General features: G+C 33.9%; 1 protein-coding gene across 33 annotated transcripts in view; it reads left to right on the top strand.

Annotated features, from left to right (window-relative positions):
- KCNMA1 (potassium calcium-activated channel subfamily M alpha 1) overlaps positions 1–25,911 on the top strand; it is a 430,172-nt gene that overhangs the window by 279,868 nt on the left and 124,393 nt on the right. For all 33 annotated transcript variants that reach the window (XM_071563747.1, XM_071563746.1, XM_071563758.1 and 30 more), the window contains 5 exons: positions 11,678–11,788; positions 13,571–13,676; positions 14,406–14,488; positions 16,648–16,717; positions 18,154–18,309. In XM_071563747.1, coding sequence (XP_071419848.1) covers positions 11,678–11,788; positions 13,571–13,676; positions 14,406–14,488; positions 16,648–16,717; positions 18,154–18,309 — 526 coding nt within the window. The remainder of the gene's footprint in view (positions 1–11,677; positions 11,789–13,570; positions 13,677–14,405; positions 14,489–16,647; positions 16,718–18,153; positions 18,310–25,911) is intronic.

The following is a 25,911-nucleotide window of genomic DNA, read 5'->3' as shown; positions in this document are numbered from 1 at the left end:
TTTTTGAAGCTCCAAACGAGTTATAGCAGAGGGGTATATGGTTAAAAAAAATTTACATACAGTTTTAGTCTTTCCCCTTCTATATTGTCACTAGTACCCAGCATTGCTCAGATGTCTCTAAATTTTGACCTGATCTTCAGTCAGAACCTCAAATCCTGAAAAGCTCAACTTCAAATTACAGGCTTCTGCTAGCTTTGGGGCGTGCTTATTTTTAATTTTTTTTACTTTTTGTTTTTGTCTTTGTTTAAATGCACTGCTGTTTGTTTTTATCTCACTCTGTCATCAATGCTTTCTCTGCTGATCTCTGCTGCTCATATAATTTGTTGTTCGAAACTCAGCTGTATCATCAGCATACAAACTGTTCAATTTACTTTATGCATTGTTTTCTGGTTCAATTATTAATTACTATGTAGTTTAAAGATGTCCTTTGCTTATGTGGGTCTTTCATCAGAGAATCTAAGCTTGGGAACTGCACAGTAAAAAGCCACTAGCACCCTTTGTTTGATGTTGCTTTTGCAGTCAATAGAACAAGATTGATGAAATGTTATGTTTGGCCCAAATTTAAGTTTTCATTTGCAATTCAGTGTTGAGAGAAAGGATTGTCAGAACGAATAAGTTTTCCTTTGCTTGGGATGTGGGCATGTGGTAGTAATTAGCAATATAACGTCTTTAGTTGAGCAACCAAGCATCGATTCTGACAGCAAATACAATGGGAAACTACAGTTTTTCTATTTCTAATGTCAGAAAGGTCCAGATAAAATTAAATAAATCTACAATATGAAAAATGCTGGATTTTGGTGAAAGATATAGTTTTAACCCTTAAAGTAACAAATGTATATATCTTTTAACTTTCTACAAAATAAATACATGGAATCTGCTTTGCAACGTTTTTATATATGTTTATACATGTTGCCTCATAAACTGTGTGTAGTCGTTTCTATATGGTTATTAAACATTTAGGTCATAAGTTAGAATTAACATATGTTTGTGAATGTTTTGAGAATTTTATGTGTGACTTCAGTACTAAGGAGAGCCTTGCTATTGAAAATTGTAACTATTAAAGCAGCTGGAATGTATGCAAAAGAATTCTTGATACAAGCACCACTTACCAAAGAAGAGAAATAACTAACACATCAACAAGTTTGATCTTATGTTTTATTTTGCTTCTCAGCCAGTAAAGTCCCCAAAGGACTCATAAACTCTATAGGACTTATTTGTCACAATAAAGAACCTTACTTCTCTCTTTGATAAGATATGCACAGACTTTGGAAACAGAAGTAGTTTGTGGGCAGTATGCAATGGTCACTGGTTAAATTTACTAGATACTAGGTTAGTTTTGTTATGAAAGTCCAGAGAGAGGTTTTTTAATTTTAAATTTAATTTCTATTTTGTAGTATTACTGTAGTGAGACTTCTAGAGCCTCTTAAAATACACAACAGGATTTTTTTAGTCTTTGCTTGAAGTTTCACCTGTTAAATAAACAGCAGTACTCACTGTTGCATATATACCAAAATAAATATTAATATACATACTGAATGTGACTGACACTAAACATACAGGTTAAAGGACAAGTAGGGTTATGAATTTGGCACAATTAAAATCTGGGGGAAAAAAAGAAGAAAGAGAAGTTATTAAAAAAAAGTAACAATACTTATTGTGAATTGCAAATTTATAAGCAATGAGATCTGCTTTGTAGGCAGTGATTACTGTTAAACAGCTGTCTTCTTCAGCTCATCAGAAGACTAACGTTTTTACTGTGTGTCCTGGTTCACCAGAATCAGTAGAAAAGCAAAACTGGCCTTCTTGGTTTAATTATACTCAGAAGAGACAAATGATTACTTCTTGTTATAGTCATCACTAAATAAAAATCATACAGGGAAAACCAGGCTGTAGTTATGAAGGCAGAAAATAGTTGATATTAAATATATATATAAATATATATAAAGCTAAGTCATATCTGGGAAACAAAATTCAGATGTGAGAAGCAGTCAGACCTGTGAAAAGTGTAATTTTGTAATACAGCTAAGAGGTATCCAGTGATGTGGCTTCCAGTATTTTCCACATTGAGACCAACACAGCTTTTCTGTCCGTTCCAATGAGTAAATCAGTCACTACTGTTTCTTCTTCCTGTGCTTTTCCCTGGATGAGTTCTGTAGTACATGATTTTACATTTTGGGAAGAACTTTTTGCAAAGCAGGTACTACAAATAATATTCTTTACAATGACATTTTCTCTTAGCCATTTTTCTTACTAATTTTGAGACCAGAAAATGCTTCCTTATATATACAATTATCTTTTCTTTTTAAAGCTTTTGATTTGACTTTGTTTAGGTCTTTCCTGTAAACTATCTGTAGAATTGATGATTTAGTATTCAAGGGTCATTTTAAAGCAATATTTCTAAAGTGAAGTACCATGAAAGGATGAAAAGTTGTTTGCCACTCTCACCATAGCTGAAAGGCTATTAGTTTTAGAATATAGCAATAAATCTGCAGGTTTGTTAGTGTATTCCTACTTCTGGAAGGCTGGAATGGACAGTGATCATTTTGTCTTTGGATGATTTTCTGAAGTGCTCCAACTCACCTTCTGGGTGTAAAGTTCAGGCTGTTAGTCTTATGAGACAGGGCTTTTCTTCAAGAAGTCTTGGGTTTGGATAAGTAGATTTATGCTATAGCACTCTTTTTTTTTTTTATATATTTGCAACTTATACATTCAGCTTCAGCCAAACTAGAACTTACAAGATCATCTGTGCTATTTATTTTAATGATTCATATTCCTGAGGTGCAGTATGAAATTCGGTTAAAATCTAGATTTGTTTTACCTCTACTAATATATAGTTTTAATCTACATTTACTTGAGAATAAAGGTTTTTCATATTTCATTTCTGTATTGACGTGTTCACATGATTAGACTGGATTTTACTTCTGTGAAGTATTTTGCAGTTGAAGATAGTAGTTTATTATAAATCAGCCTGCACAAAGTTCTAGAAAGCATATGGAAAGAATATTTTTAAACTGATGAACTCAGAGAGACTGGATAACTTACTGGTTTTATTTAGTCTTAACACTTAATTAATGACTTTTAGTTCCATGGACTGAATTATTGTTTGTCTTTTTAATCCAAAACTGTTATCAAATCCATGGAAACCCTTTATGAGGGCAGGAAGAAGAACATAACTTCCCATGGATAGATATTAGCAGAGAGGGGGATGACCTGTTTGGATCAGATTCCCTGCTATGGTCCCTTCCAACCTTAACCATTCAGCGATTCTGTCCATGTACATATAAACTTCTTGCCTTGGCAGAATAGTAAATGTTTATGCTAGACTTTGTTATATATTCAAGAGATTAAAAAAAATATCCAGGAGCATCATTTTAGTTAGTATGTAGGATTAAAAACTGTATTTTAATGAAATTGCAGTTCTTTACTGTATAAGCTATTAAAACCTAATTTCTCTTTCCTCATGATGTGCTCTGCTTCCCAGAGATTTCTTCAGATTTCTTAAATTTACAAGCCATAAATTAGCAAATCATCAACATATCAACGGGAATAATCATCTGTTAGAAATTCCTTCCAGAAGGAAACATGGGATCCAATAACTAAACTTCACAGAGACAAATAAAAACTGTAGACAGATAGATATGGTAAACAGAAAGACAAACGGATAATTTAAATTGACAGGCCATCTTGGACTCATTAGACATTTGAATTTCATTAAAAATTAGAACACATCTCCCCCTCCCCCCCCCCAAATTAAGGCTTATCCAAAGCAAAGGTCCATTTGCTACAGTAATGAGAGGCATAGCTCCAAAGAAAGTGACATTAGATTATTATATTAAATAATTTGATACAATATGTAAGATATTATTTTTTTCAGCGGGATAAGAATGTAATAAGAGAATGTGACATGGATTACATTATGATCCCCAGAGATGTCTCTATTTCCCATCTGCTAGCCATTCTTCTAATCCCACTGTTTCAAATGAAGTTTCACTTAGTGATAAAGAAAATCTGATGAGTGTTAAACAGACTGAGTAATAGAAGAAATAGGACAAACTTTTTTTTTTTCAATTTCATGTGCTTATTAAACCATATCCATTCTTGTGAAAGTAGGAAAGGGAAGGTGAGAAGTGACATACAACACTGTTATGACTTAAAAATGTGTATTTGAGGTCTCAAATCATGTTCAATTCTTACAATGACTGCACTTATTTTTATATTCCTAGTTAAAGTTGTAAAAATTCCTTTTCTCTGCCTAAACTTTTAAAAAACCCTTTTGGATTTGGCATCATATAGCAGTTGTTGCTGTCCAAATTTTGACCCAAGCAAGACCAAATCTGGTTTAAAAATCTGCTGACCTACGTATTCTATGAATTGTAAAGTCCATGACTCTTCAGTGTGTACATTCCAGTGTGTGTAAATGTGACATGACAGAAGTGATTAATTGATCAGCATGTTTTAAAGATTTTTTTGCATTCATGAAGGTTCTGTTGCAGAAAATGAGTCATGACATTTTGGGGTGATCTCATTGACTCTGGTTGTGGGTGAAATGCTCAGAAAATCTTAAAAGCCTTTCCTAAGTCTTGCACAGCTTATAAAAGATTTAATTATTTTTTGGCTCATTGAGCACATAAAAGATGCGGAAGGTGGTTTGAAAACGAGTAATGGTGGGAGAAAACAATGTATGTAACAGAAAATACTTTCATTTCCTTTCAAAAGTAATAACACGGTGTTTTGTGTATGTGATATCTACCACATGAAAGATTATAAGAGAGAAATCCGGGGTTTGGAGGGATCAGAACAGTAGATGAAGGCATGTTTGCAACTGAGATGTTAATGTTGGAGGTGTAGACTAGTACATTTTACTGTAAGCTTTCTAGTATGGACTCATTGTGCAAGCTGTTTAACAGTTTTTAGTTCTATTTGTATTTAACTATTCGCTTATTTCTTCTGGTGATAGAGCTGTGTCGTGGCTAAATGTTGTGGTAGTTTTCATGAAAACAGAAATACTTTAGATAATATTGCCATGAAGACTGAATGAAAGGATGAATATTCACCCTTTAAGCTACAGTGGAAGCCTCTTAATTAATCCAGACTCTGGAAGAAACAAATCACTGTGCTTTAATCTTATTATTGCAGATTCAGAGGTATGCATCAGACAAAGAGTATCAACTGTTAACTTGCTTTATAGACAAACATTGTGTGATTCCTTAGATCATAAAAATGTCAGATAAACTCATTTAGCTGTAGCTGAGCAAGGGAGTTTAAATAGGCAAAGCAGCCTAGAGTGAATCCCATATGACAGCATGCCATTGCAAACAGACTGAGATGCAAGCTCTAGTGCACAGTTAAACAAAGGAGTGTGCTATTTATCCTGGATTAAAGTATCTGAATACACTCTATTGGCCTGTTCTCTAGTAGAAATCTCACTTAGGTGGGTATAAAATATCTGAGGACCCATGTAAGTGAATTCTTGTATACTATTTCTATGTGCTTCACAAACAATTTCTGATATTTAAAGGTCACCATTGACACTCCACCAGCTTTCACTGAGCAAGATTGAAACCTGGATTTATATAAGTACACTTTCTATAGTATCATAGCTGTAATAATTAACAGCTATTTAGGGTCATGTTCTTATCACGCATCACCAATTTTATTTTCAAAAGAATTGAAATGGTTCCTTCTTGATTCTTAATTTTACATACTTATGTTGGTCACAAACCATCGCAATATTTGTATCAGAAGTAACTTTTAAATGCCTGACATTAACAATTTCCCATTTGTGTTAATCTGACATATGACCCAGTGCTGTTCCACCGATCTATACTGTATAACATATACTGAATGTAGCTTTTTGAGTGTTTCCTGGTATTAACTAATCCCTTTTTCTTCTCTTGCAATTTAAGAGAATTCAAAGGCATGCATCCTGTTTGAAAGAATAGATAGTTCTGTCAGAATTAATCACAGCAGTTTCAGTACAGGCTGCATGAGTTCACTTTTGTTCCTAAATACTTGACAGCTGAAGCTATCAGGTACAATTTACAGAAATTAAAGGTACCTCAGACATATTCTCACATACTGCAACCACATCTCCTGTGACAGTCTGGTCATATGGTTATATACTTCAAATGTTGATACATATTTGAAAGTCAAAGCTTTTGGCTTTTTGGTGACCTTGACACTTTTGAAATTTTTGGTCCTTCTGAAGTAAAGAGAATAATGAAAATTTACTTTTGAACAAACAGTTGCAGTAGAAGAAATGTTGGAGTTACTGGGATTTTATACACTTGACGGTCAGTTTGCTATATCCTTTAATATTTTCTACCTTAGTCTCCTTTGTACTAGAAAATATAGAGAGCCTAATGGGAGAATCAGATTGAGAAAAGAGCTTAGAGTTGAATTTTTTTTTTCCTTACAACTATCTTGTCTGGACATCAGAGTATTTTATGCTCTCTCTTCACAGACAAAAATGACTAATGCAAAAAGTTTCAGAAGTAACACTTTGTAATTTCCTGTCTTCTGGAGTTATTTTTTAAAAAACTAACTGCTGTGCCTTTTTTTGGTCCAGAAGTGTCCATTCTAAATAAGTGGTTCTCAACCTTTTGTTTTGTATGCAATACAAAGTCAAGTTTTTTAAATGGTTGTAGTTTTGTAACACATTATTCTGCCTAACTATACACATGGACTAAATAAGTGATCCCTAGAGGACCATCATCCTTGGGTTTAAGTCTGTCAAAAAAAAAAAAAAATAGAAAAAAAAAAGAAATTCTGGCTGCACAGCACTTATTACTCTAACAGTATTAATCTGAGAGGGGAGTTTATACTGAAATAAGAGAAAGACATAAGCACACTCATAAAGTTTTGAACTGAATTGACAGAATCTTGAGAATTGTTAGGTAAACCATGAAAAGCACAAGGCTAGAATGTGTTGTAAAGTGGTGTGTTTAAAAATGCATACCACTACTTGATAAACAACTAGACAATATATACAATCTGTGTTGGCATTTCTTGGCTTTTTTGTTTTCTATAATAAGAAAATGCGACTGAGACCCATCGTTTTTTTGAGCAAAACCTATTAGACTTAACAAGAAGCTGTTTACATCAACCATAGTAGTCTGTTACTGGTATATGCAGAAATAATTTAGGTGGTCAGTAGATGAAGGAACAAGCAGAAAGACCAGGAAGAGGTCTAAGCATATGTATTTGATATAAATATAATTTTATAGAGACATCTAGATCGGTATGCACCACACTTCTTTTAGTTATTTGACAAGTGAACACCAAGTATTCAACTGAATACTGAACAGGATTTTGTATTTATTTTCTTTGATTTATTGTGACAGACTAGTTGGAGTGAGTTTTTTCAAGTTCTTTGTACTTGTTCCAATAAAATGGATATAATTTCTTTCAAAATAAACAGGCAAAAGATTTGCCTTTTGTATTGTGTACTCTGAAGGAAGAAGCATGCAAAGATCCCTTTTAAAGAATCCCCTTCACAGTGGATCTGTTTTCATTTACAGTGCTATTTACATGGATTAAATGTATGTTCTCAATTATGTCAGAAATCTAGATGGTTTAGCTTTGGCTTATTTAATTTCTTTTTCTTGCTGAAATGATTTGTGTCTCTGGTAGCTTTCGATCACCATTTTTGTTTACTTTATAAGAAGCTAGAGTATTTTTAGCAAATGTATCATTATGTCAATACTTGAGTGGAAAAAATTAGGTACTGTAGAGATTTTCAACTGTGTAGAATCACATTTGAAATCAATTATGTACAACTGTGCTAATTTTTCATATTTGAAATATTTTCATACTTTTTCACATACTTAAAATTAATTTTGAGGATGATAAATACTTATGGGAGAGAATGTATTAGAACTTCTTTGTTGATTGAATATGGTTTCTGATAAACCTTTGATTCTTTGTAAAAGACTTCTTTTGCAACAGCACAGTCAGGTAATATGGATTCCCATTCATATATTAAACCAGCATGATGTCTGATACACAGTACCAGTGATGGCTCTTTCTTAACAGAAACCTTAGTCCTCCTAAATACCTATCAGTAATGAAAATGTCTAAATTCCTAAATCGTGTTTTTCAGGATGATAAGGGAATTTCTAAATTTCATTTGAAAAGAATAAAAAGAAATTGAAATCATAATAACTGTATTACTTTTGAGACTTTTAATTAAAAAAAACCACTTTAATGCAGAGGTTAGACATTTTGGTTGACAAAATATTTTAATACAATGTTTTTCTACAAGTCATGTCTTTCACACAATGCAAGAGATATCCACTGTGTTGGCTTTACTTAAAGTCTCACTTTACTTAAAGTGCATGGAAAAAAAAAGGACGGTAAAAAAAAAAAAGAAAAAAAGGGAAGGGAATTGTTGTTGAAACAAACACAGGAAGTTATAAATCTTTAAATCATATATGGGACAGATTGGAACAATATAAGCTTTCCAAGTTATCTTAAATAATGAACCTAAAAATTCTCTATGGGCAAGTAGGAAATCTGTTTTCAATTTCCTCTACTTCTAGCAAAAATACAATTTATGTTAAAGGAAGATTTTTTTTGGTGGGAGTTTTCAACCAAAGATTAATGCAGAAAATATTGTTTGGAAGCCAGGAGGTTTTGTTGCAGTCACTTTTTAGGACACTGCCTTGTACTTTGTAAGAACAGCAAACAGAGGAATAGATCATGTCCAGCTCCAAATCGGAGTATAAGATGAAACTGTAGTGCAGATGCCTTCCAGCACTTCTGAAAGACAGCCCTGATGCCCAAATGCAAGACTATTTGGCAGCCAAATGTTTTCTTAAGGAGCAGATTGCTATGAATCCCTACTCAGTGAGAGTCATAACAGGGTTGTACCAAATGCATCTGCTTTTAGCAGGAGTTTTTTTGTAGTAAATGACCTCTGGACATATTTTATAACATGAATTATTCTGTAATCTTTTGGTACTGGTATGATTTCTTCAATACAGTATTTTAGGTAGCACAGCTGTACTTTGAAAATGTGGACTAATTAATGACACAAAAGAACCAATATTAGGTGAAATCAAGCAGGAAGGAAACAAATTTTCTGCACAGGAATGTAGTGTATCAGAAGAGCATTCAAGAAGAGACCCTGCTAAAGCTTACAGCACAGGATCTGTACAAAGGAGTTCCCAACAAGGAGAAATTATTTCTACTATCGAAAACAATACATCAACTATGCAAATGGAAAATTCAATTTCTTCATTAGTAATAGGTGGAAACATTTGAAGAAAATAATACTCATAGTTTAAATCCATCATCTTGGAAAATGTGTGCAGACAGTATAAGTAATACTAATGAATATTTTTAACCGCTATTTATCTATTTCTTGGGCTTTTGCAGTTTTTGATGCTGGATGGGTTTGCACTCTGGGAAAGCGTTGAATACCACAAGAGTGTCCCAATATGTTAGTATAATGTAGTGTATCAAACACAGTTTGTTGAGAATTTAGATCTAGTAAACTACTAAGGTTTTAAACATTTCTTCAGAATGTGAAGTTTCCTAAGGTTTTCCTTTCACATTTCTATTTTACATATACCCTTAGTGCAGTAACCCCTGAATGCACATCTCTGTTTCCATTAGGGACACAGAAAAAGAGTGCTTCTGGTAAGGGTAGTAGAAGCAGGTTCTGCCTAGTACAGAGCCTGATGCAAACTCTGCAAAGTTGCAAAGCTTTCACAGGAAACTTCTTAAAGACCCCTTGAACTAAGATAAGAGGGTAACCTGGTATATTTTACAACTTGCTTTCTGACTGTATCATCTCATAAAATGGGAAAGCTTTAACTCGGGGGGGTTCATGTTTTTAAGTGTTAGAAGGAATTTGTGCTTTGAACATTTACTGCACCTAAGACTTAAAAAACACACAAAACAGGCACTATTAGCTAGTTTTGCAATAAACATTCTTAGCATTGAGTCCTATTTTAATGACAAACCATCATGGTCATTCTTCTATAGATATCTATTAAATAGAGCCTATTAAATAGAGTAAAACAACTGAAGTTTTAGTCTGCTGCTAATTCTAAAATTGTGTTTGAGTCCTGGTGCTGTTGTTAAGAACCCATGCAAAATGAATGTTACCTTATTTCTAAATAAATGTTTGACACTGTGTTATCCCAGAAAAATGATAATAGTAAACAATATCACAAGGTGTGCTGGACTGGTGTAACAGTTTATTGTATTTTGCTTTTCTAGTCACAGTCTGAACCACTGCAAAAGTAACAGTACTTGACAGTGACAGTATTCGCTGCATGGTGCATATTATTATTCTTGCTTTATCCTTTGCTCTGCATAGTTGTCACTTCTCCAATGAGTTCTGTGTATCTTCCATACACATTTCATCAAGGATCAACTTATGAAGCAAGAAAAGACTCCTATTGTTGTCCATTACATAAGTAATCATTGGTGCCACTTACTATTTGTTTCCTGACAATGAGGTTAATGTGTTGCTGAGTTTTCCATAGAAGACTTATGGAGTAGCTGAGACTTGTATTGTCTACTTCATGTCCATAGAATTACCTTATCCTTGGAATTAACTTGCTTCACATTCAGTAGTTCAAGTACCAAAAAGGTGCAAAATTCTGTGTTTTTAGCATTTATGCATAGACTGTATGATAGTAATGAAGGTGATGTTCTGTTACTTCAGGAATCATATCTATACCACCTTGTCCCTCCTCCTTACTTCTGTGGGCAAGGTGGTTATTTGAAGTGTTAACAATAGGCATAGCAAAAATCACCATCTGTCTTAAGCCCATGACAATAATAAAAGCTGGATTTTAGATCTTTTCCATGAAGGAAATTGTGAAATTTTAAGATATTCTAATCATAAATTTTTGGACTTTGCTTTATGATAATAAAGATGTAAAGTTCCCTTAAGTCAAGAAGTGTGCAATTTCTCAGGCCTTTTCTTCAGCCTTTCAGAATTTAAGATATAAAGAATGTGTATGTAGGCATATATTGTGCTTCCATCTAACATGGTCAGCTACATCTAGTAATGAAAATATGAAGCAGTAGAAACCTTTATGACATTGCAGTCTAAGCATACTTTGATTTTTCTAAGCAATCTGTTGTGATGGTGGAATAAATAATGACTTTTTATTGTCAAGTACTCTCCTTCTAGAAGTTATGGTGGGAAAAATATTTCTTTTTTACTACTTATGGCCTCTAATTGGCAAGCTTTGCACTGCCCTCATTAGCATAAATATCTGCTTCAACTATAAAGAAATATCAAATCATTTTGGGGAGATTTGCTGTCATTAATGAAAGATTGAAACAGTAAATCTCAATAGAGGAAGTAAAGATGTGGAGAAAGATGTGTAAAATAAAGAAATTTGGTTTTGAAAGGGACTGGTTAATACAGTGCATAAACAAATGTATAACTGATGCCACTCATTGTTAAATGTGTAATACAAAATGGCCAAATGGCTTTGCAGGTAAGAGCATGTATATATTTGCAGTTGCAAAATACCTTTTGGAACTGATATTTTCCTTCTCTGACTTCATGGAATTTGATCTAGAGAAACATCAAGAAGAGACTAATGTTTTGTTGGGTTTTTTCCCCCAGTAAATTGTAATTTCTGTCTCTGCTTTCTTGCTTGCTTGTATTACCTTCTTTGCAAGACTAACTCTGATTTTTCTGTAACAGGCACATAGTTGTCTGTGGTCACATAACACTTGAAAGCGTGTCCAACTTCCTGAAGGACTTCCTGCACAAGGATAGGGATGATGTCAACGTAGAAATCGTCTTTCTGCATAAGTGAGTAATCTTTCAAGATTAGTCATCATCTGTTACTAAAACTCAGTAACTTAAGCCTGGTCTTATAGGAAGACAGAGAATTTTTCAAGCTCCAAATAACCATAAAATTAATGTTTTCAATTACTTTTATTAACAATATGTTTTAAAAAAAAAGTTGTTTTCTGCATTTTTCGTAGCCCATTGGTAAGTATACATGTTTCAAGCAGATAGACTTCAGACCTAGTTGTGTCATCTGTGAAGCAGATATCTAAACACATAGTGGAAGTGGGAATGGAGTTACGAAATAAAAAAAAAAGAAATGGAACTATTTTTAGTGCTAAATATTTCTATAGAAATTACCTCAATTACTAAAGTAAGTAAAACTAAGGAAAAACGCTGTATGTCATAAAAACTTAAGTTGATACATTTTCACCTTAGTTTGTCTAGGAAAAATGTTTATTTCACATTGCAAAGTATTTATAAAAAGAAAAATGTAGGTGCAGATTTAGTTTTAATACAAATGAGATATATTACAGATATGTCGAAGATAAAAATTAAATTCTTGTCACAGTGATAATCAGTACTGTACTTCTACCCATATATACATACACACACACACACGTAGTCTCTCTCGCCTTTTTCTGGAGTGGAATTTGGAAAGGTGACTTAAGGTGATTGGTGTTTCTCACAGGCTCTATATTATTATTGATTATTAATACAATACCAAACAGGTATGCTTAGGGGAGAAGCTGCCAGAAAAAGCCATGTGAGAGGAGACTGTGGAAAGTCTTTCCTGCTTTGAAACAGCATCTGTTTAAAAGTGTTACATTCAGCAACACCTTCTGTACTTTTTGTCAAAGAAAATTATTAAAAAGTTAAGGAATTGTGATGATTTAACAAAGGAAGCTGAAAACCAAGAATCAGCAGCACTTTCATCTAGTCCTTTCAAACTGAACTAGAGATGATATCCTCAAGTAACTCCATCATTTATTTGCATCCCCTCTCTGTGTAGTAACAAGAAGTGACTGTGAGAGGAAATTGAAGATCCTGATTTCCACAGTGAAAATACATGGTGATAGGAATCAGGAAATTGCATATTCATGTGAAAGGAGTTTAGCACCTTGCTACTTGTTTGTGCTTGCTCTCTTCTGTACTGTCACAGACAAATACTTCCATGTAAATGGTTTATTTTCTTTTTAAATTTAGCATTTGGCATGATAAAGATCTCATGCACTTCTGTTTTAATGAGTGGCATCAGAAAAGATCTTTACAAGTTTGGTACCACATTATGTAATTAACTGTGATCCATTTAATTTTTCTTTTGTTTCTGGCAAAATCAAATGAAGGTCATAGCATCATTTTGTATGTTTTAATTGTAGCTCCCACAGGCCACAGGGTTTCTACATGGTTTCTTTTCTTGGTTTTTAGTGATTTTGCGTTGGGCTCTTTTATTCAATGCAGCCAGCTGTTTTGAGAATACAGAGAATTATTGTGTTCCTATATGATTTCTGGGTAGAATGTGGTGAGAGGATGTTTTCAAATATTTGCAGCCATACTTCTGGATTCACATCTCTGGACAACTGACAAACAGTACATGGAGAACAGCACAGTGAAGTGGGCCAGAAGCACTGTAGCCAGAAATAAGGAAGTGAAAGAAATATAGTGTTTATCTTTTAAGTACTGCACACTGTTTCCACATCAACAGAAGAAATAAAAGGATGAATTCGTAAATGAAAGAAATGGGACAGTTATGAAAACTGACTTCTCATTTTTTCTTGTGTTTTCTTCCTCTTCCCAATGCAGTATCTCCCCTAACCTTGAGCTGGAAGCTCTTTTTAAACGACACTTCACTCAGGTGGAATTTTATCAGGGTTCAGTCCTTAATCCCCATGACCTGGCAAGAGTGAAGGTAACAGCTGTTCTCTTCTCCATTGACTTTTTTTAAAGTACTCTTTGTATTATTTGAGGACAAAAACCAGTAAAGTCCTTCTTCATGTAACCCCAAAAGATTGTTTTCCCATCTCTATTAGCGTGACTAATAAATTATAATGTCTGTCCTTGCAAACCTTTTTCCTCCCCCTATATCTTTATCTCTTCAAAGCTACAGCAGCAGTGACATAAGACACATTGTTTGCCATTCCATTAAAACCTGTGTAAATGTTTCATTGGGGTTTCAAAAATCTGTTTTACATTAATGTTTGATATAGCAGAACATTGTTGCAGTAACAGCTTAATAAAATTAACTTACCAAAACAATTAAAAATATTTTTTCACCTGCTGATCTTTTTTCTATTTTCTAGAATCCTGAAAGAGAAATACATTTTAAAATTGTTGACAATTAAGCTAAAATTAGATAGTTTTTTTGTCTAGAATTCCTAATGGTAAATTAGATTGTACTCTTAAAGCAAAGCATGAAGCTTTAAAAAAAACAAACTAAAGAAAAACCAAATTGTCAGATAAATCATTTCCTTTTTCCTTTCTTTTTCTTTCCCTGCCCCCAGAATATAAACTGGCTACTTAAGCCAAGGATATTTTAGCACAATGTTATTCATCCTTTCTCGAGTTCTAATCATGTCTTTTGTCCATTTTGGTGCAGAAATTGATTAACCTTTTGTTTGCTTTTTCTTTGGTGTCTCAGATAGAGTCAGCAGATGCGTGCCTAATCCTTGCCAATAAATACTGCGCTGACCCAGATGCTGAAGATGCCTCCAATATCATGAGGTAAACTCCATCATTTTCAATATCTTTTTGATGCTTTAACTTTATTAGCTAATTTTATTTCTGATCTGTTGTACTTAAAGAACACTGTAGTGTTTGTTTTTTTTTTTTAATTAAGATTGTCGCAAAACTTCAGAGGTGAGCACACCCTCAATTCCTACTTAAACTGTTTAATTTAGCTGCTTTAGTGTGTGTCAGAAGACACACTTGAAGCACAGGCTTTGGTACTCAGAAATTTGCACGACCTAGGACTTGTGTATTCATAGGTGAATGCAGAGAGGAAACGGAATGAAGTTAGGTTGTTGCACCATTATATTACTGACTGCATTTACTGCGTGGGCTGGTGTTAACAGTGGGACAGAAGGATACTTCATCACTTCATGCCCCATTTCTCCATGATATATCTGCTCTTACAAGCAATGCACTTTTTCCCTTTGCTCAGGGACTAGCAAACTATACAGCTGAGTGGTCTATCTCCATCCCACTCTTTTTACGCTGAAGGCCAATCATTGCTTATTTTGATTGACAAAGCATTTACCACATTAGGGACCACCAGGTCTTCTCCTGCTTTCCCCCTTGTAGTCTCTGAAGGAAGTAGATGAAAGTCAGTCAGTAGCTGGCAGCTAGAGTTAAAAAAACTTAAGCCATTCCATGCCTTGTGTTTTGTTCATACAACCCTTATTTTAAAGAGACTAGTCTCCTTTTTAAAATTAGAATGTCAGTGATTCATTAAAAGTTCTCTAACATTAGACTGTCCAGTGTTATGAACAAATTTCATTGGCTTGTCAGATGTTTCCATGGTGTATGTTGAAGGAAGGGTATAAATAAAAAGGTTGTAATGAAATCGCTCCTCTGAAAGGAAAACTTTTACTCTGCAAGAGATCTGGGTGTTTGAGGAAGATGTAGAGCTTAAATATGCCTAATTTTATTTTACAATCAGGGTGTGAGTTACAGTGAGAGAAACCTTATTTTGACATTGATTGCATAAATACATTAAAAATATTCCAGTTGCAGATTAGTGCATTCTTAATAGAGTTAATACATTTAATGTAATAAAATGCAAATGTGTTAATTTGAGAGTGGAATTCTCTTGTGTTTTCTCATAATATAATTCTACAACATTGAATGTTTAAATAAACGACTCAGCAAGAAATGAAAAATTAAAAGGAAGAGTTAAATAATGCAATTTTTAAATGTTTCTTATTCTAGCTTTGATATGCTTCAAAGCACAAACCAGACCAGCAGTTTACAAGATACTTTCTACAAAACAGCAATGTAAATGCTTGCAGCATTCAGTCTTATGAGACTGAGGGTTCAATAAGTTAGATTTTTCTTTAATCATTTTGTCTTCTTTCTCTGCCTTTGGTTTGTAAATGCAAAACTGACTTTTTGGCCCATTCATCTCTTTAATTTTTTTCAGTGCTTTTAAACAGCATATGATCAATCCAAGAATTTCTCAAACAATCTTCTTTCCAGCCACTGAAAATCTGTACACGATTGAATATATCTTACACTCGTGAAGTAATTAAGAATGCAGAAAAGCTGCAGATTACAAAAGTAGCCCCATACTGTATAAATTCAACGTTCAGATAGCACTCTTGATATTGAACTTTGGAATAGTCCATAAAAATTAAGATGAATTTGCGCATGTAACACAAAATCATTATGTGAGGTGTTTAGATATGATGAATGTCTAGCAGCGATAAATAAATAATATTTGATAGGGCAGAAAGAAAGGGATTTTTTCAGCCATTTATCATTTCACAACTTGATCAATTAGGTTAATTCAAAGACATGAAGATTATTGCTGAAGATGATATCATAATTCCAAGTGTGTTATTTTCCTAGCAGAATAAATGGAATATCTGAACAGATCTGCTAAAACAAGTCTCTTTTTCTCCAAATTCTATAAGAGCAAACAATTTAACTGAATAATTTCTGAAGTTATTCTCTATTATTAGCCACTAGTTATTCTCAAATTCATTAGGCGTAAATATTGCATCGGTCTGACTTGAATCAGTACACTTTACAGCCAGGTGGATAAGAGGGCACAGTTTTAATTGTGGGACTCGACAACCCAGTGAAGCAGAGTTATTTGGATATATTATCTAAATATCCTAACAGTTAAAAGTTATTTTATTAGTTTTTGCTTTTCTTTTTAGGGTTATTTCAATAAAGAATTATCATCCGAAGATAAGAATTATCACTCAGATGTTGCAGTATCACAATAAGGTAATGTGATGACCAGCAATGTTTCTCCTCAGTTTTTTGCTGCATTGTATTCACTCCTACATAATTTTTCTAATTCCATTAATAGTATTTTTCTTCTAAACTAAAACATCCTAATAAGCTTTGTCGTGTATCCCAGTTACAGAGTAATTTAGTGTTAGTTACACATGCAAGGGGCTTTATCAAAATCCTGAGATTTATTAGTTGCCTGGGATCTAATTCTCAAAGCTGCAGTGTCCATAGTTGCTATTGATTCCAGATGAGTTTTTAGCTGCCTAGCTTCTATAAGTTTTGCATAGTTTATTATGCTAGAACTACCCAAGATGGATTGACGGCCTCTAGGCAAGTAATCTGAAATCAGTTCTTGGTTCATAATTAAAAACACAAAACAAAACACCCCAAGTAGTTATTATCCTCTTATTGGAGATTATTGGGATTTTTTTGATTCTAGGATGACAATGTGGACCTAAAATAGCCAAAGAGCAGGGACAAAATAAATAATACTACATTTATATAGATTACAATAATATACTTTCATATAAAACATAGCTTAGTTTTGGAGTTTTCTGATAAAAATATTATGGAATTCAAATTCATAAATCCACTTTGGAAAGAAATTTGGAAAATTATCGAGGACAAATTTGTCGACTTTCAACACAGTGAAGTCAGTGTATTCAATTCTGAGAGGAGGGAGTCCATAAACTGCTGATTATCAGGGTTAGCAAGAATATGTCAGAGAACAGACTACTCGTATGTGATCTACATCTTTTATTATTTCTAAAAACATCAACCACTGCCCAATGTTTGAGAAGAACCTTGACTGGATAGACCTTCATTTAATGAAAAACATCATAAATCTCGTAGTAAGAAGGCTTGCTAACAACCCCTTATGCCTGTAACCTTTACCTATACCAAGAGCAAATACTATTACTTCTTATCTACACTTCTTGAATATTGCAGAAGAAACTCATCTTTTTATAGAATGAAAGCAAGGTGTTTCTCTGCTTTAAACAGGTTCAGAGGGAGAGATCTTTTAAATACTGCAGGTTTTGTTTGTTATTCCAGTGAATGTGTCATCACGAATAGCTTTTATCAAAGTACTTAGCTGTTGTATTAACTTAGGAAGAGAAACAAGATTGAAGGCTTTGTTTTCTTATGTCTATGCAAATGTAGAAGGTACATGTAAGAGAAAATCCAGTAGAAGTATGCCAATAATTGAGCAGTATCTATCTTTAATAGGTAAGAGTGGAACACTTCTTAAGGTAGAATTAAACACTGAAATACTTGAAGTGCTTCTGCCTACTCAAAAGAAATTAAACCATTAATAGAGGAAATCATTGGCTGCTATCTTCTTCAATACCATACTGTATTTGAGGAAGTATTTCTGATTCTTCAACTGTGGGATATTTTGTTTGGTTGTTTTTTTTTTTGTTTTCCAGGCCCATCTGCTAAATATCCCAAGCTGGAACTGGAAAGAAGGGGATGATGCAATCTGCCTTGCTGAGCTCAAGCTGGGTTTCATAGCCCAGAGCTGCCTGGCACCAGGCCTTTCAACAATGTTAGCCAACCTCTTCTCTATGAGGTCATTCATAAAGGTAATGTCTTCTCTCATTCGAATGTATTAGTCTGCAATAAAAGTTGTCAGAGAGTTGAGCAGAGAACATAAATATGAAACAGATAGGAAGACATTAACAGATTTTTTAAGACTAAAAAGATCAGCAGACAGTTCCATACAAAAGTTTTCTGCTGCAAATTAGGTAATAAACCAGGTTCTATGAAGTTATGTTTCTATTTCTATTAAGCAAATGTCTGGCCTTTATATGATTTTCCATAACATCCTCCATTACTAAGGAGATATTTCTGGTGTTTGGTGTTTTGCTTGATTTTAGACAAACAACGTTTACCTATGAGGTAATTCACTGCTGCTAAACAAAAGTATGATTTATGTAAGTCCCATATAGCAACAAAGTTCCCAGAGAAAGAGACTGGTCAATTTGGTCTGTAACATCAAGTGGCTAGTGAACCTCTGACTCTGAGTAAACAAAGAAAATGTGTTAGACCTGAAGCCTGAACTTCCCACAACATTAGTCATGTATTTGGTTCTTCTCAGTCTTAGTTAAAGTTATTTTATTACGGATTTTAAACTTACACTGAGAAAATTCACAAAAAAAGATTGACAAAATGATAAAGCATACGAATGTCTCACTATGGGAGATCTGTACTAGAGATGCACACATTTATGGTCTGGATTTGTAGCTACAACATTTAAACAGGACAAAAACTGGAAATGTAAAGGTAACATGTTTCCAGAAAATAACAACTTCTACAATTATCCATCTTCAATCATATGTTTTCTTATTTTAGAAGATATTCTTATAATAATTCCAGTACAGTAACAGATTAGATTATCTCACAGATGAACAGTTTTAAGATGAAGGCTCACCTTTGCAATACACTCCTCCGATTACATCTGAGTCATTCTGAGTCATTCTGTGTACATAGAATAAGCATAAAAATAGCAATGAACTTGAGGAGGAAGAAGCTATCAATATCAGTTTTGCTCTTGTATCTGTGATTATACACAATTTTAAACAGAGTAGTGTGCAAGGCATACCTTGTGTGACTTCAAATGCCATCTTCAGATGGTACTGGGAGAAAAAAATGCCATAAGTTAGTGTGTTGAGATTGCAATATTCTGTTAGTACTGGTTAACAAATATGTCTGCCACTTAACTAGGAATGAATTTTCTGGATATATAAATCACCTCTTCCAAAGATCTCTGACCAATTTAAAATCTGAAGCCAAATAAATGTAGAAGAATTGAAACATATTTCTATATGAGATCCAAACTTATTGGTGATAATAAAAGGGGGTTTTTAATGTAGCTGAAAGGGTGTTCTTTTTCATGTCTCTCTCCCTCTGAAAATTTGAAAAAGAAACCTTACTGACTGGTGGCTGTGAACCAGAAATATATTGTAGGAGAGCAGCTACATTGATTAGAATTGCTAAAGAGGACTCTGTTGGAGAGAAATATGACCGTTCCTTAAAAGAATTTTATCCCTTTTCATTAAGAACATTGAATTTAAGTACTGTCAGACCTTCATAAATTCCTTGGGCAAATATTATTAGTGGAATCTCCTACAAGTCAGAAGATTGCCAGGAAAATGTACTGAAACTTCTGTATTTTTTAGTGAAAGCTTGAAATGTGTGTTTGTTCCTCCTTCTTCATAATGTGATTAGAAAGTGATTTAATGTGCAATAAATTTTTGGTCAGTCAAATACAAATGAATGTGATTGATGGTGACATTGCACACATTTAACACATTATGTGTTACTTTACAGTAAAATGATTTGTGTGAGCAGTCTGCTCAGTATTAGAAGTAAAACAAACTAAGAAACCTCAAAATATTATATTTGTCCCTAATATTTTCATTTTGGTTTTAGTGATATAATCTCATATGGAATCTTTTATGTTCTCTTTGGCACCAAACTGAACCAAAAAAGAAATCAGCTCAAAAAGTTTAAGGTTCTGTAATAAACACTTGAAGACAGATAGATTGCACAACAAACTATATGTTAAGGACAAAACCCCCTAAACTGTGCACCTGTAAACTATATTTCAGTAGTCCAGTCTTCTTAACAGACTGTTATTGTTGTATTAAAAAAGGAACTGGGACTCTTTATTAAGTTGAAAACTCTGAGAAAAAGATGGAAATTATAACTATACTGTACTGCAATTTCTATGTTTGCATTAGCAAATGTGTACCAGAAGTCTACCTGTATGAAAAACATTGCAAAAATGAAATAAACAGAATAATAGGTAAAATTTTGTCCCTCTTTAAAAATCATACAATCCAATATGAGTTAGTATTGTTGTGTAATTGAATAAAATTGGAATTTGGTACTTAGTGTAACACAAGTCCACTACTGAATTAGTTCTATCTTTGCTCTATTGATAAGACAGTCAGTACACCTCATTCCAGATCTGAAAAATTATCTAGAGTTGTCTCTATTACCCCCTAAGATGTTTTGAGAGCAGCAGTGTTCTGTGGGCTCTTCTGGCAACTTTTGCTCACCCTAATGCATATACAATGCCCACTTTACATTCCTTTCTACTCTAGGCTAAAAGAGAGCCATAATAAAGCCACCCAGATTTACACCAGTTGGGTGCTTACTTACACTGATGGAACACATCAACTTGTTTGCTATTTATTTTTGGCCACCTAGGCAGCCTTGGACTGTTTTACTGTGTGAAACTAGGGTATGCACAGTGAATTCCTTCAAATGTAGGAGAACTTTAAAGGAGGGTTGAGGAAGAAATGCAACTTCCTGATTTATTGTGAGGTTCTTCAGGAGGCTGAATAATAAACTGATTATGTGATCCTCCTCACACGATTTAGTCCAAATATTAATATAGCCTGTTACTGAAGACATTTATTCTCTAAAAGATCTTCCTGAATGTAATGTTTTTAATTGTTAAGTCTATCTTTTGCATCATGACTAGGTAGAAATACTGCCCTGTTTTGTAAATACGAAAGTACTAGAAGAAGTATTAAATGTCATAATATTTCAAGAATACTCTTTGCCTTGGCACACTACAAGATTCTACAGATTATGACAAAGTGCAGAAATCTCTCATTTGAATTTAGAGCTAATCTTATTTACCATAGTTTCTCTTTTACAAAACATACTCATTTTATACCAATTTTAAAAAACATTCTTGCATACAGAAATATGGGGAAATAGTTGACTGAAATTGTTGTTTTCATAGAACTAAGGATATTTGTTAGCTTTCATTTAAGCAGACAATGGAATTGAGTAAAGAGGTAGTCAATAACTTATAATACTTGAGGAAATTCAATTATAAGACTGTAAATCTAAGAAGCCTCTCTTTGCTATGACTGTAAGACCTTCTTCAGTCAATTTCTTATCTCTTGGATTTAAATATCTATATCTAAAGACATAATAAAGCTAGACATTCACTCTAGCAATTTGGACAACTGAAAGGGCTTTGTAAGTAAATGTGAGAAAGTGTTTAAACCGCATTGCTTTCAATAGCTTTTCAACTACCAATCAAGAATATTCAAGGAACAAGGTTAGGACAAGGAGTAATGGCTTTAAGCTGACAGAGGGAAGGATTAGGTTACATATGAGGATGAAATTCTTTGCTGTGAGGGTGGTGAGGCACTGGAACAGGTTGCCCAGAGAAGTTGTGGTTGCCCCATACCTGGAAGTTTCCAAGGCCAGTTGGGTGGGGCTCTGAGCAACCTGATCCAGTGGACGATGTCACTAGCCATGGAAGGGATGTTGGAACTGAATGGTCTTTAAGGTCCCTTCCAACCCAAACCATTCTGATTCTGTGTGTACTTTCTTTTAATTCTCACCTATGTTGTTAGAAAAATGCAATGCTGTGGAGAAGAGAATTGTAACATTATACATCAGGAAATCCTGGAAGCATTCTCAAAGGCTATGTGCTGTTCTCTGCTCTTTCTGTGGTGGTGATGAGGTGATCTTATTCAGTGCTGGGGAGCAGACTTTACATCTGCTTTCATTGTGCTATAAAGGAATTCTTGTTCTGTCACTTGCTTAATATTTATAAAGACACCCCACCATCCTTTCCCTTCCAAAATGCAATAAAAGATCCTAGGTCACACTGCATCTCTAGCATTTGTTCTCTGCCATGGTAGTTATACTTCGATCTTGTCATAAGAGACAATATAGCATAATCAGGATCAGATATACTCAATCTCTTTCATATAGCTATTTAGATCATTACACTCAAAAATGAACACTATGAACAAGATAGATCATGTGGAGCTACAGAGTACCCAATAATTACACTGCCAGAGTGTAAGGATGGGTGTAATAAGGGTTTTGGTTTTCTTTTGACAGTACTAATGGTTGTGCTTGAAAGATGTACACCATTTTTTTCGTAGCACTGTCACCATGTACCACTAGGAATTGATTGTATTATGTAAATATATTTGCTGATAACAATATTGTATCTATATACAGCTAGAGGAGAGCAGGGGAGGATTGTGACTCAAGAAGAGATACAGATGAAAATTAGATTTCTTCTCTTGGGATGCACTATGTAATTTTCCAGCTATTCTTCATATAGGCTATTGAATCAATGGGTCATTTGTTTTATGACTATCCAGGGGACAGAACTGTGGTGTAATGTAGTCAGGGAAAGATAATCACATACTTACAGTACTGGAGAGTAGTTTGGAAAATATAGATTTGAGTCATTGTGCTGGTATGGCACATTCTGTGTCAGGTCCTACAGGTACCTAAACTCTCTTTACCTTTTTTCCAAATTGTTATTGGAGTAACTTAAATTTTTGTTAGCATTTTTTAAAATTTCCTCTAGAGTTTGTAAGGTTTCTGAAGAAAAAAATTGCTACTTACTGTTTACACCAACACAGCATCCTGTGATAACATTTTGCTATGATTTAACATCAAAGGAAATTGCTATGTACTTAATAATTTATAGTGTGGTCATAAGTAGAAGACAGCGAATGATTTCTTGTTGCTGTGTCAACTACTAATTGTGCTGTCTTGTTATCTTTCTAGAATGTTACTTTTACTCATGTTGCTGCAGGTTCAGCTTGAACTACGTTAGCTACTTAACTCCAGAGGTAAAAATAACAGAATGATATGCAAAGTCTTCTCCTTAGGATCATACAGGAGAAGGTCTCTCATAGAGGTAGATGCTCCTTTTCTGTAAGGAAAGGCATGTAAAAGTGCCTTTTGTCATTGCTTGGTGATAAGGTTGAGGTCTAAAACAGTGATGAGCAAAAAAGTCCAAATTAAAATAAATAGTGTGGAAATAGAATTACCCTTAATCAATTATTGTATCTTCATTCAACAGTTGCACCCTGTAGAATGTACAAGAGGCCTCTGTATGAGGCTAAATGAGAATGGAAGTACCATGCAAGAAATGAGAAGAGTGAAAAGAATAAATGATAGCAAGATCAAATAATATCAACGGGGTTTTTATGGGCTGTTTTTTTCCCACACTGAAGTGGTTCATGGCTGTAGTATTTATGTACCTCATGTCTGTTGCTGCTCTTGTGTTGTTCCACACTGCAATGTTTTATTCTATTCTAAATATTGTTTGACATTAAATTCTGCTTTAATTACTCTGCCAGCAAAGATATATCCTCATTCCAAATCAGTATTTGACTGCTTAATTACTCACAAATTTTTATTGCCAAGTCAATATTTTTCAGAAAACAATAAAGATTTTATCTGAGGATGGCATGTCCCATCCCTGGAAGTCTTTAAGACCAGGTTGACTGGCACTTTGAGCAACCTGATCTAGCGAAAGGTGTCCCTGCCGATGTCAGGGAGGTTGGAACTAAATGATCTTTAGAAGTCTTTCCAACCCAAACCATTCTGACTTCTATGATCAGAATTCTTGACTTCTCAGAAAACTTTTTACTCAAATGAAATCTACTCTGTCTCAGCTGTGTTAATTCATACTGTACAAAGGTAGAAAATGTAAGTATTCTGACATTGCTGTCAGGACCTGAAAGAGGATAGACCGGTACTTACTTGTAGTAACAAAACTGTCTTTATAATTGTAAAATTGAAACTACTGTAAGCTTTTCTTTATTTTGCAAGTTAAAATCAAGGTTGTCTTTCTTTAACTAACTAGGTAAATAATCATAGTTTTATTGCATTGCATTTGTGGTAACTTTAATGGGTAGCATCTTGAACTGAACTCGCCTCAAATTCAGCTCTTTTTGTTTCTATAAAATTTAACTATTCCCCCTTGTTTTCAGGCAACTAACATGTGAAGCATCAATTTTGTAAGTGCGTATGAGACAGGTTATTTAATCTCTACATTAACAGTTAAGTTTTTGCAACTTACTCTTAATGTATAGATAAGTATGGACTAATAGGTAACTATCTGTAGGCCTAGAGATGGACTGAACAACAGTCATTTAAATTATGGTTAAGTATTTTAATGGAAAATAAATGCACATTATAAAGACTCAGATTAATTTTGGGATTTAGTTTTTGAGATTAACTGCAGCAATAGACTTGAAAATATTATGAAAGCCTAATTTAGTCAAGAGCATACTTATTTCAAAATAGGTATTTTTCCTCACTTTAAGGATTTCAAAATAAGTGTCTTATTGGCCTGGATTATGGGAGAAACTGATTTTGTTTATCTGCGGAATCTTACTCTTTTAAGACTTACTGTAACTGCAGAACTCAAGGAAATGGAAAGAAAATACAGAACACTGATGATTCTTATTAGTAATTTCTTTTCTAGCAGACCAGCTGATATGGCTTTTCAAAAGATATTGGGCAGGTGATCATCTGTCTCTTTAAAGTCACAGAGAAAGCATCATGGTTCAGATGGAGATAAAATGGAATTATTGTCTTTAGTCCAGTGTTACAATCAACTAATAATAACATAATTTCCACAAATCAATTGTTGTTTAAATTCATTCATCAACAATTCATGGTATCCTAATACAACATCTCTTAAACACTCAAATAACTTCATTGTTACTTTAATACTAACTGGTATCTATGAAGCTTGATCACTGCTTTGTGAATTTGTTTTTTTCCAGTCCTTTGTCAGTCCTTGACAGAGGGTGAATATTTAACTACAGGTCTGATCCTTCCTGCAAATTAAAGCCATCTGCCTAAAGAAAGGAAAGCAAGGGAAAAAAGTAGAAAGGGAAACATGTAATGTATTTGTGTATTTTTTTCCAACCCCAGGTGGTGTCAATCTAAGAAAAAGCCACAAAATAGACCATAAGTTACAAACATGCCCTTGTTACCACGAGGTTTTTTTTTTTTTTTTAACCAAGCCTGCACTTTATCTATTTTTTGGATATAGAGTTGCTGATCAACAACATTTGCAAGTTTCCCATAAATAAAAGGATTATAAAAATGTGATATGACATCTCCGTGTGTGGTGGAGAATAACACAATGCAAATCCCTTTTACCATCCCACATGATCTCTGAATGGTGAAACAATTTCTATGGAAGAAATTTCTCTTGATTGTTTGCAGCCCACTTGTCAGGGAGTATATGATTTGGAACATATCCATGTTGCAATTTATTCTTGCAGTTGTTTATAGCTCCAGACCTAAATTAATAGGTTGGCAGCCTTTCAACAGGAGAAGAGAACTATTTAAAAAAAAAAATCATTTGATCTTATATTTCACTG

This window comes from Pithys albifrons, chromosome 9, assembly GCF_047495875.1.
Source record: "Pithys albifrons albifrons isolate INPA30051 chromosome 9, PitAlb_v1, whole genome shotgun sequence".
Lineage (NCBI taxonomy): Eukaryota > Metazoa > Chordata > Aves > Passeriformes > Thamnophilidae > Pithys > Pithys albifrons.
This window is presented reverse-complemented; position numbering and strand designations above follow the sequence as displayed.